Here is a 12,582-nt window from a genome sequence, read left to right on the forward strand (position 1 = left end):
CTTTTACAGTGCAGACAACTTGTGGAATCAGCATGTTAAAATGATTATTATACCATGACCCCCCAAAAACGTGCACGCTGATTGGCCAGCGTGCACATTGTAAATCGAGTTATACTAATGGAAAAAGGTCCGTCCGGACTTTTCCATTAGTATAACTCTATTTAAAACTGTCGCTATGTTAAATGGGTTTAACATGAGAACTTAAATAAGCAACGGAGATCTCCGTTGCTTATTTTAGCTGTCTCGCCATGCTAAACCCATTTAACATAGCGAGACAGGTTTTAAAAAAAAGGCAATGGAGAAAGCAAGATCTCCGTTGCTTTTTGTTTAGCTATGTTAAATGGGTTTAACATAGCGAGACAGTTTTAAAATAAGCAACGGACATCTCAGTTGCTTATTTTAACTGTCTCGCTATGTTAAACCCATTTAACATAGAAAACAGTAAAAAAAGCAACGGAGATCTTGCTTTCTCTTGCTTTTGCCCACAGCTCTGATGTACTGCAGGCAGTACATCAGAACTGCATGATGCCAGACATCTGCGGAAGGGCAGTAAACAGGCATTATACTATGCCATTATTTAAGAAAAGTAATAGTTTCTTTTCTTAAATAATGTCATGTATAATAACCACTTCTGGGTAAATGCTGTATTACCCACGGTTGGCTTTGTTTGTCCCTCGGCCTCGACCAAACCACGCCAACCGTGGGTAAATCCAGCATTACCCACACCCAGGCGTGGGTTATTGCTATAATACTTTTTAATTAAGCAGCTACATTTCAGTGCACATGTAGTTTGGGAACATTTCAGGTGTGTTTCCTGGAATATGTAATCCTATGAGGATAAATCATAAAATATATACAAATAGTCCTATTATGTATTTATTTTACCTTGTTTAGGTTGTTTTTCATTTTAATAACTAAACAACATTACTTTTTCTTATCATTTATCTGTGAGGCTAAATGCACTTTGCAGATTCACAGTGTCCTGAGAAACTGCAGCAATTGTTTACTTTTGCTACTGCAACGCAAATAGAATGGGAAGAAAGCTTCACTTCTCTTAACCAACAGTACATTTCCCTCCTTTTTTATGTATTTGTTAATACTAAAAGGAAATAATTCAAAGGACATATGTACATGAATGGAACATTTCAGAGTTAATCACGAACATGTACCCAATCCCAATAAGCATAACAGTGCCTATCATTAATCTAATAAATATTGTAATAACAATTAATTAAGTTCACTATTCCAATTAGTCTACCTTAAAACTAGATTTCAGACTATTATTTATCTATGTGTAGATAGTGAATTATTAAATATATGCAGACTATATTAGTGTAGTAAATAGGAGAGAATTTAGAAAGGGAGACAAGATGCAGTTAAAATAAATAATGAAAAAAGAGAGAAGAGAGAAAAAAAAACATTAAGAGAAAATACACATATACTATGTATGTTGATTTACAGTATAAATATTTTATGTGCTATATAACCCTCCTTCTGCGAAAGAAATGTACCCTGGTTTTACATACCTGAGGTAATGTGAAAACTCTCAAGTGTCATCTATTTTCAAAAAATATAGTTAAAGATTCCAGTAGTTAGTTACCTTTGTTTTAAAATTCCAAGCAGTAGAATTGGTCCTTTAAAGTAATGTTAAAACAATTCATATCATAGTAGATGCTTTGAGAGATTTGGCTGTAACAGTATCAGTCTTTTGCTTCTTCTTTTTGACATCTGTCCAGACATTTGTTTCTTTTGTTCTCTTGAGAGTAAGTGACATCCAATCCATATCTTCTGGTAAAGTAATCACATTATTAGTTTTAATAAATGAAGAGGCTTACTCTAAGTCAATAAAAGTCCTCATCTCATTGGTATACAGTATTCTTATCTTAGCTGGATATGCAAGTTGTGTCTTGATGTTATTTTGTTTCAGAAACGTTATCATTGGCCACACTTTTTTCCTTTGTTCCATTATTCTAGATGAATAGTCGTTATCGAATCTTATCAGGCTCTGTTTATATTTTAGAGGTGCCTTCCTCCAAGCAGATCCTAAAATCAGTTCCTTGCCCAAGTATGAAAGAAATTTGATCATTACTGACCTCGGAGGAGAGTTTGAGTTAGTGGCAGGTTTCCCAAGAGGTCTGTGTGCCCTTTCAATGCCAAAGGAAAGTCCTTCTTTTAAATTTAAAAAGTCAGGAATCAAGCTTGATAAAAAGGAAATAATATCCTCACCTTCTGTGTTTTCAGGTAATCTGAAAATCCTGATGTTATTTCTCCTCTCCCTATTTTCCAAGTCATCTACTTTATTAACCAAGTGTTTTGTTTAAGACACAGTTCTTTCTGTGTTTCCTCTTCCTTAAGTCTGCTTTCTAAGTCATTTAGAGAAACCTCTATTCCTGTTATCCTTGTCTTGTGTTGTTGTAGCATTTCCTTGAGTGTGTCAGCCTATTTTTGACTTCTTGTTTTAAGATTTTCCAGGTTCTCTTTAAAATCACCCATCTTCAAAGACAACTCCTGCGGGGTAGACACCATCTGTTGTAGCTCCTTCTTTAAGGCAGCATCCTGGTGAGAATTCTTTAAGTTGCTCATTTTAACAAGTGAATATATCTCCAAGCTTTTTGACAGGAAATTATTTGTAAAACTTCACCAAAGTTTCTAATTATGTAAATTAGTCCTTTATCTATAAGATTTTATACTTTGAAGAAAAAAAAAAGAATATTTTTTTCTGTCTTATTTAACTAGTTATATGGAGCTCTAAAATACTGCTGCTTTCAGTTGGCTATTCAGGCTCCGCCTAAGGAGGTCCAAATTTTGGTAAGAAAAATAAGTTATGTACTCACCATAACGTTCCATGTTTGCATTCCATCTCGCCCTTCATTCTTACATATGGGTTTGGAGCGGATCCTCAGCTCCGACTCAGCCTATTACAAAGCTCAAAGTCCTCTAGCTGGCTCGTGGCTAGGTAGGTATCCCATAGTGTACCAGTACAATCCCCGGATCTTGTTTGCTGCTAACTACAGAAAACAGAACTAATACTATCCAGAAAAGAGCACAATAATGAATGGTCTCCACCTTATAATGGAAAAATTACCCTGTCTCCAGATCCTTCCAGGACGGGGGTAGGTGGGTGGGTTCGTAAGAATGAAGGGCAAAATGGACTACAAACATGAAATGTTGTGGTGAGTACATAACTTCTTTATGTTTTGTAGTCCTGTCTCACCTTCATTCTTACATATGGGAAAGCATCCCTAGCACCTTATTCTTGGGTGGCTCACGGGAAAATACTCCTGAGTACTGTGGAACCAAAGGAGGCTCTACCCCTAGAGGTCAGGTCCTGAAAGGCAGCAGAAGTAGATTGGGATTGTGTAGAATGAGCCTTAATCTTGAACGGTAAAGTCTTTCTACTAGAAGATTAAATGAAGGAAATACAACTCGAAATCCAGTTCATCAGGGTAACTTTGGATACTGGAAGACCTAGTCTGGAATCTGAGAATGACACGAACAATTGGTCTGACCTTCTGAGTTCCTTAGTCCTGTGAAGATAGAACCATAACTGTCTGTGAACGTCCAACTGATGTAATCTGTACTCTGCAGCACTGGAATGGTTAGGGAAAAACACCGGTAGCTCTATAGATTGGTTCAAATTATTATGAGAACAAACTTTAGAGATAAAAGATGGATTTGTATGAAGAGAAACTCTGTCTTTGTGGAAAATCAAATACGGGGGCTTGATAGACAGTGTTTGTAACTCAGAAACTTGTCTAGCAGATATGATGGCTACTAGAAACAATGTCTTCCAAGACAGAAACTTCAGCGGACATGAATGGGCAGGTTCAAAGGGAGTGGAAGTGATCTTGGACAGAACGAAGTTTACATCCCAGGAAGCTACCGGTTCCTGAAAAGGGGGTCTCAACAAAGTAGCACCTTTAGGGAAGGTTTTACATAATCTGTGTGACATCAGGTTAGACTCATGTTGACCCAAATGAAAATTAGATATCGCTGCCAACTGAACTCTAATTGTGGCAGCAGCGGATCCCTGATAGAAAAGTTCAGTCAAAAATTCTAAAACCACTGGGATGGATGCAGTATAAGGGTCAACATTCCTTTCTTCAGCCCAGATAGAAAACCTTCTCCATTTGCTAGTGTATAACTTTCTAGTGGAAGGTTTATGTGAAGATGTGAGAATGTGGGTCACAGCAGGTGAAAAATCATGAAGCCTAACTAGGGATGGAATAGGAGCAGCCACTCTGTCAAGTTGAGGGTGTGGAGGCTGGGGTGAAGAGAGCCTGACATGTGTGTCAAGAGTCCATGGATGGTCTAGTTGATGAGGCTCGAAAAAGGGGAACCAAATCAGATGAGGCCAGTAAGGAGTGATGAGAATCAATTTGCTTCCCAACAGTTTCGCTTTCTGAATAACCTTGGATATGAGAGGAAAGGGAGGGAAAGCGTTAAGGAGACCCAGAGGCCAATCGTGAATGAGTGCGTCTCTCAGTGACGTCCCGAGGGGGGGATAAGGGAAAAGTAGCTTTTGCATTTGGAGTTGATCGGACTGGTGAAAAGATCGCAGCAAGGCTGCCCCATTTGCGGAAAATCTGATCTGCTATTTCCTGTTTCAGAGACCACTCATGAGGCATCAAGATTGTCTGACTGAGTTTGTTGGCTATCATGCTGGTTGTCCTTGGAATGTGCATTGCCATTAGAAAGCGCTGGGAAGATATCACCCACTCCCAAACACGAATCACCTCTCAACAAAGGGGGTAGGATCTGGTTCCACCTTGCTTGTTGAGATACCATACCACCGACATGTCTGATTGTATTGACCCTACCTACTCTTCCTTCCCTTTATGTACCCTCAAAAGGACCATACTTAGTACCTCATTACACCTCTCTCTCCAATGTGTCTACTATGCATTTGCATAATTTTATACAAACAAAAAATTTTTTTGTTGACCTATTGAACTATATCAATGTAAAATTGTTACTTAGCTTCTTTTTAATGCAATTTTAACTTTATGCATGTAACCCAATATATGTGAATCTTTTTGCTATAACTGCTATTATATCAATTGTTTGTGCCTTTCGGCTTTTCCCAGTTAGGAGTCGCCACAGCGGAACTCCAGTCCGCTAATGATTGGCAGTTAATTTTTACGTACCGGCTTGCCAGGCCTGACGCACAACCTTCAACAAAGGTACGCCCATTCACACATGTCTCCACGCAGAAGACGCTTTAGCTGAGAATCGAACCGGACAGCGTCTTACTGTGAGGCGACAATGCTACCACAGCACCACCACCGCGGGTAACTGCTATTATATCAATATTGTTTAAAATTGTACTTGTTTAAAATGTACTACTGGAGTTTTTCTACTTGGGTCTCCACTGAAAATCGGCCACAAGTTGGACGGGTTGGACAAACCCGGTTAACAAATGTCAACAAATAAATAAAATAAATAAATAATATTGCTACCGTCCCAAGAGGAAGAAGGTCGTGAAGTGCTTGCAATGCCAGAAGCACCGCCCTCATCTCTAAGACACTGATATGCAGGTGAGCCTTGTGATCTTGCCATGTGCCTTGGACAGCCCTGCCTAGATAATGCCTCCCCCATCTGTGAGGCGTCTGTGGTCACAGAAGCAATGGGTTGGCGAGGAAGGAATGGAGAGCCTGTCATCAGTTGGTTGGGTTGAATCCACCAATTGAGGTCCTTTTTGCAAGACTCTGTAAGGATGATGTGGTGAGATAGGGGCAGTTGTTGAAAGGACCACTGGGACGACAGGAGCCACTGAAGAATCTGCATATGTAATCTGGCCAGAGGGACTAGCATTATGGTGGAGGCCATGGTCCCTAAGAGTTTCAACACTGTCTTTGCCTTAGCTTTTTGCAGAGGAAGTAGATGGAGAACTTGTACAAGGTTGGGTACTCTTTCTACAGGGAGACGAGCTAACATGGCGACTGTGTCTATTTCTGCACCTATAAAAGTCACAAATTGAGCAGGCAATAAGGCAGACTTTTCCCAATTTATAGGGATCCACAACTAAGCACAGAGTTGGACAGTGGAATCTCTGGTTTGGAGGAGTAAATGCCTGATGGAGGCGGTCAGGAGCCAGTTGTCCAGGTACGGAAACACTTGGAATCCTAGACGTCTCAGGTGAGCTGCCACTACTGCCATACATTTGGTGAACACCCTGGGGGCTGTGATGAGACCAAAGGGCAGAGCATGAAACTGGTAGTGACTGGCTCCCAGCCGGAAGCGTAAGTAGCTCCTTGAAGCTCTGTTCATTTTTATATGGTAGTACGCATCTTGGTGGTCGATTGAGCACTTCTGTGATGGCTTGGTGGTTAATTACTGTGTCTATGGTGTATAGGGTCCTGGGTTCGAGACCTCCATGTTTGTTATTTAGTTGGGAGGGTGGCCTAATGGTTAAGGTGTTTGCCTTATAAACACAAGGTGCAGGGTTTGAGTCTCACAAAGGATAATTGGCTAGGCTTAAAATGGCTTACAAGGGCAGTTAGTTTAGTACTAATCTATGAACCTATGAACATCCAAGTGTCTTTCCCTAACAGATGGAGTATAGACTGCAATGTCACCATCCGGAACTTGTCCTTCTTTATGGATTCATTGAGTTTGCTGAGGTCCAAGATGGGCCTCCAGTCCCCTGTACATTTTAGCACTAAAAAGAATCTGGAGTAAGTTCTGAATCCTACCTGGTCTGCGGGCATGGTTTGGATGACTCTGTGAGCAACTTTTCCACTTCTAAAGTTGCTTGATCCCTGTAATTGGGTGGAACATCCTGCATCTTCTTGGGAATGTGAGGTGGAAGTGAAAAGGGAATGGAGTAACCTCTGGTGATAATTCTTTGTAGCCACTTGTCTCGGGTGAAGCTTAGCCAGGCTTCTGGATACAAAGAAATGCGACCCCCGACTGGCTCCAGAGAGGCACAGCCGGGCCCCACAAAAGTAACGCTGATAGGGATGGCCTCGAAACGAATCATGGCCTCCCTGGTTTTGCGGACCCCCCCCCACCTCTGGGGTGACGTCTACCATTTCCTCCTCCTCCTCTGCCTCTGAAGGAGGAATCACCCTGTGCATCTGGGAAAAATCTCTGGGACTTCCTGAATCACATCTTACCACCTCTCTGACCTGACCCTTGGGATATGGTCTAGAGGGGACGGTAAAATGTACTCCCATGGCAGACAGCATTTTCCCTTCTTGCTCGCACCTGGTGAGTGTGTCTTTTACCTTAGGTCCAAACAACAAAGAACCATCAAAGGGGGCATTGGAAAAGGTAGACTTGAATGGTTCTGCAAAATTCCACAAGCACATCCACGAGTGTCTCCTAAGGGAAACTCCTGAACCCACTGCCCTGCTCACTCCATCGGCTGCATAAGAAATCAGCCTCATGGAAGAGTTAACAATGGAATTTAAGGTGGACAACTGAGGAGACACCTTGTCAGGGAATCCTTCAGATGATGTAACTTGTAGAGTATCTCCCAACTTCTTAAGGAGATCTCTCTGAAGCCTCGTGAAATGTGATAGATAGTTCAGCGATCTTCAGCGATCCGAGTGTGAATACCGCTGATGAAAAGATACGCTTCCCATATCTGTCCATTGTTTGAGACTCCTTGTTCAGAGGATGGACAGAAGAAGAAGTCTCCGCTAGTTCCTTCTTAGTGGCCACTGCCACCACCATAGCATCTACACGCATGCCCTTGGATAAGAATTACTTCTCTTTGGCAGCACACAGAAACTTATTAGGTCTTCTGGAAACTGGTTCCATGGCATCAGGAGTCTCCCACACCTTCTGACTAACAAGGTCTAAGAGTTCATCAAAAGGTGGAGACACCCACGAGGCTCAAGGTTGAGACCCGAAAGCCTTCAGGTACACTGACTCCTCATCAGAAGGGGTATTAGTGAGCCAGCCACCCCTCTGCTTAAGAATCTCCAAGACGTCTACAAAGGAGACATCATCAGAGGATGACTTGGAGACACTTCTGACTCCTCAAGGTCAGTGTCAGAGGTAATAGAGTCATCCTGGGAGTCTACATGATTCCTCTTGCATGTCCTCTTCCGAGGGGGGTCCTCAGAAGGACATTCTGGGGAGGTCTCGGAAGACTGGGGGCCACCAATAAGGGGCTCCTAAGGCTGCAGGTCTCTGCTGTCGAGAGAGAGTAAGTGCTGAGACAGAAGTCGGTGCTTGAGGGGGAAGAGTGTCAGTACGCTTGAGTGGAGCTGATGACTGGGACAACACACTCCTCATCATCTCAAAGGCCGATCTCTCTGGCTCCGAAGACCTCCTCGGCTCCGAGGAGACAGAGGAAGCCATTGGCTCCGAGATGGATATAGGGTCTGAGCTCACCCTGGCCGACGCACCAAGAGGGAGACTCGGGAACGAAGAGGTTCGGGTCCAAGTGTCCCTGTCAGGGCCGACCAGTGAACTTCAGCTCCTAGACACTATGGACAGCACCAAAGGTGTCGGGGCAGAACCTGGCTCCGAGACAGTCTCGAGGGGAGCTGGAACCAAGGGTTCCACAATAAGTGGTACCGAACACTTTGGCTCCAAAAGCCCGGCGTGGCTCAGAGGAAGAACTACAACGGGGGAACAGATTCAGGTGGCTCCGGAGCCAACTGGATCGGAGCCACAACATTTTAGGCAAGGCAGATGACTTCAGGAGTCTAAGCACTACTCTCTCCACATCTTCCTCTGACAGGCTACTGGAGGATCTGGAAGACGTGGGTGATCTGGACCTCTGCAAGATTGGGGATCTTAATGTAAGGGAGACTGGCAAGAGATCTCTGGGCCGGCTCCGATGAGGTCTCTCAGTAGTCGGATCCGAAATGCTTGGGGCTGAAACTGAAGTGCCAATATCAATAACCTCGATCGGCTCCGAGGACAATGGAACTGAGGAGGTAGCAGTCTTGTCAGGCTTGGAGAGCTTCTGAGGTGGTTCGGAGACACCAGACGGCACCGGGGAAGGTTTCTTGGTAGCCTTAACCTTTTCTTTTTTGGAGGAATGAGACATTGAGGAAGAGGAAGCGCTGGCCAGGTCTTCTTCGAAGGAAGGCTTGAGGAGACCTTTCAATATCAGCTTGTTTTTACATTCCTGGAGACCTCTGGCACTTACAAACAAAAGAACAAGTCTCCTGCAAATGAATGGCTCCGAGGCAATAAATGCAATTACTGTGGCCATCCATAAATGACATCTTTTGGGAGCACTTAACACATTTTTTAAACCCCGAAGGTTTATGTTCTTTAGCCTCTTTAGACATGATAATAGGTGAAAAAGCAACACTCAATCACAAAGAGGACTAGGTCCTCTAACTTAAATGGGCCTAGCCCTTGCCACAGAAGCACACACACACACGAGAGGACTAGGTCCTCTAATTCTAACAGGCCTAGGCCCGGGAAGGGAGAAAAGGGGACAGAGAACTAAGTCTTCTAACTTAAATTGACCTAGCTGTAAAGGGAAGATTTAGAAGGTCAGAAACTATCAACTATGCAGCACACACACACACACACACACACACACACACACACACACACACACACACACACACAGTGAAAGTAGAAAAGCCCAACTTTCTCAATATTAAACACTCGCTTAGTTGCAGAAACAAAAAGGGCAGAACTGCCACAAACCCTGCACACAAGCTGAACAAGTAACTAAGTAACTAAAAATCTAATTTCTTAACTCTCGAATGAGAAAAAAAACACAGCACACAATACAGAATATAAGCGCAAACGTGCCGTTAAATATAAAGGGCTAGCACACAGGAAACCAAATGAGAACAACAAGGGCCAACGGCCAACCAGTTCTCAACAACTAAGAAATTTAAGTCAAACAACCCTTCAACAGGTCTGAATCTACTCTAACATTACCACAACTCTATCAGAAACCAGATAAACGCTAAGATAAATGGTAATAATGTTTGTTTGTTTGTGTCTTTCAGCTTTTCCCGGTTAGGGGTCGCCACAGCGGAACTCCGGTCCGCTAATGATTGGCAGTTGATTTTTACGTATCAGCTTGCCAAGCCTGACGCACAACCTTCAACAAACGTATGCCCATTCATGCATGTCTCCACGCAGAAGACGCTCTAGCTGAGAATCGAACCGGACAGCGTCTTACTGTGAGGCGACAATGCTAACGGTAATAATGTAATAGTAGAAAAAATTCTAAACTTAGCCACGGCCAAGCAAGAAGCACATCCGAACTCGTACAGGCAGCAAACGAGATCTGGGGATTGTACTGGTGCACTATGGGATACCTACCTAGCCACGAGCCAACTAGAAGACTTTGAGCTTTGTAATAGGCTGATATGTAAGAATGAAGGTGAGATAAGACTACAGAACATCATGAATTAAACTTCCAAGAGACAGCTTGACTACATGTAGGTCATTTTAGCCATAATATAATAGTCAGTTAAACTAGGAATCCCAGGAGGCTAATGAGGTTACAGGCAGAGAAGAGATCACTATATTACAGGATGTGCAATTCTCTGTTTAAGGTACAGAGCTGCATATAGTGAAAAACCTAACAAAAACAGTTCTGCTATAAATAGTTTTATCAGGAATCATATTCCTCATTCTCCTGCCCCTATCATATCGAAACTGCAAAACAGATGCAAACAGATAACTGTCCGCAGCATTAAGGTAGAGGACTCACAACACTTCTTATTTGTGAAAAATGAAAAATAAAAATACTTAAATGTTATAATATTTAGCAACAGTAATAAACAGTCCAAAACTTCAGATGTTAATTCCTGTTCTGTGAAGGCAGTGAAGAAACCAGAAGTGTAGGTACCGCCCTGTGCTGGTACCATGAACCAGCACCCCGCCCCTTGCTCTTCAGGTGAACAGCAAAAGAAAAACAGTCTTTCCTTTTACTGCCACATCCTGCCCTTGACCCGCTTCCCTTTTATTAATAGAAAATAAAAAAGAAAGAAAGTTTCTGATTATAAAACTGCAGCAAACAGTTGATACAGTTTATACCCTGCCTGCACAGAGTGCTGCATCATGCACATTTTAGTTAAAAAAAAAATCTTCATATAAATTGTAGCAAACTGCTTGTTACAAATGTAGCAAGCAGTAGCAACAGTTTATGCAGTGCTTGCATGGAGCACTACAGAGTTCAGATTTTAGTTAAAAAAAAAAAAAAAACAAGCCGGTTTTGCATTAGATAGCAGGATCGGCTAACTTTGCCCCCCCCCCCCCCCAAACACACACACATTGCACCTAGGGCAGTTGCCCCTCTAGCCCCTCCCCAGCTACACCACTGGAAGAAACAAACCCAAACAAGCTTAGTCACTGGAATAACTCAGCTTTAATTTATGATAAGCAATAAATTAAAGCTGAGTTATTCTGGTGACTAAGCCTATTTGAGTTTGTTTCTTCAGTATCTCAAAAGAAGAGGAATTAACATCTGAAGTTTTGGTCTGTTTAATATTGTAACATTTAAGTGTTTTCACTTCTCATTTTTCACAAATAATAAGGAAGTGAAGTCGGTCTTCTACCTTCACTCGAGGGACAGCTGTCTCCTCATTTCTCTGTTGTGTTTTCTGTACTTGTTTGTCCTGTGACTCACTTTTTGTGATACACGGGGTTTCTGGATGTGAGGTGGATTTACCAGAGCCATTGGTGATTTGCTCCTATCATACTGCAGATTACATCACTGAGTCAAGACATGCTGCAAGCACGGTACCTACCAGCAATTAGTACCTTACCTGGTCCAATACCAAAACTTAGTATGTAGGCGAAGATACAAGCCATGCTTAAGTAAGGCATCCAAGTAATACGACCCTGGGGGTATACAAAGTAAAAACTAGTCAACCAACTGTGCTATCATATCAACTCAAACATGCCCTCAATCTGCCCTATAGTCCTATTACAACCAATTACTCCACGGGTAGGAAAAAAACACTCCCAGATGTAACCTTATATTTCACAGGTCATTCACAGATTTATTCCATACAGGGTCAATGATCACTCCAAAGGGTATTCAAAATTATTTTTATAACAAGAAGAAATCTGTGCAATTATCTGTCAGAAATACAGTATGTAAGAGTGTCTGAATTATGCCCATCAAACAGTTACACTCTGGACTTTTTCAGTTACTGACTGTAAATGCACAACTACTTGTATTATAGATGGCTAGGTAATTTCCACTGCATTAAATCAAAATAAATAAGCATCTTAAAATGTACATACATTGTTCACAAATATGCAGTTTTTCCAATAAAATAAATTTTTATACAATGTAGACATGTTATTCACAAACACCCACACACGCACACACACACACTGCTCTTATTAAAATTCAGTTTATGTTTAAGATAATCATGAACAGAGATTAGAAAACAGTATAAATAATGTTCCTGAGATAAAGTAATCCTGGAGTCACTTGATTAAATTTAATTTCCCATACTTTTTTGTGAGAAAATGTGATACCCAAAGCAACTAAACTGATGCACTTTTTTCTCTTCACTGCCTGCCAACCATCAGGCTCCTCCTGGCCAATTAGCCTGTTCATTTCCCATCAACAGGCACACGGGATGAAACTGAGTACACATAAGACAGTTGTAATGTCACCAAATGACG

General features: G+C 42.1%; 1 protein-coding gene across 1 annotated transcript in view; it reads right to left on the minus strand.

Moving 5' to 3' along the window:
- SLC2A11 (solute carrier family 2 member 11) overlaps nt 1–12,582 on the minus strand; it is a 466,200-nt gene that overhangs the window by 101,282 nt on the left and 352,336 nt on the right. Inside the window, exon 10 of the mRNA XM_044068682.1 lies at nt 11,709–11,784. Coding sequence (XP_043924617.1) covers nt 11,709–11,784 — 76 coding nt within the window. The remainder of the gene's footprint in view (nt 1–11,708; nt 11,785–12,582) is intronic.

This window comes from Protopterus annectens, chromosome 4.part0 (genome assembly GCF_019279795.1).
Source record: "Protopterus annectens isolate FY-2018-M chromosome 4.part0, PAN1.0, whole genome shotgun sequence".
NCBI classification, from domain to species: Eukaryota; Metazoa; Chordata; order Ceratodontiformes; family Protopteridae; genus Protopterus; species Protopterus annectens.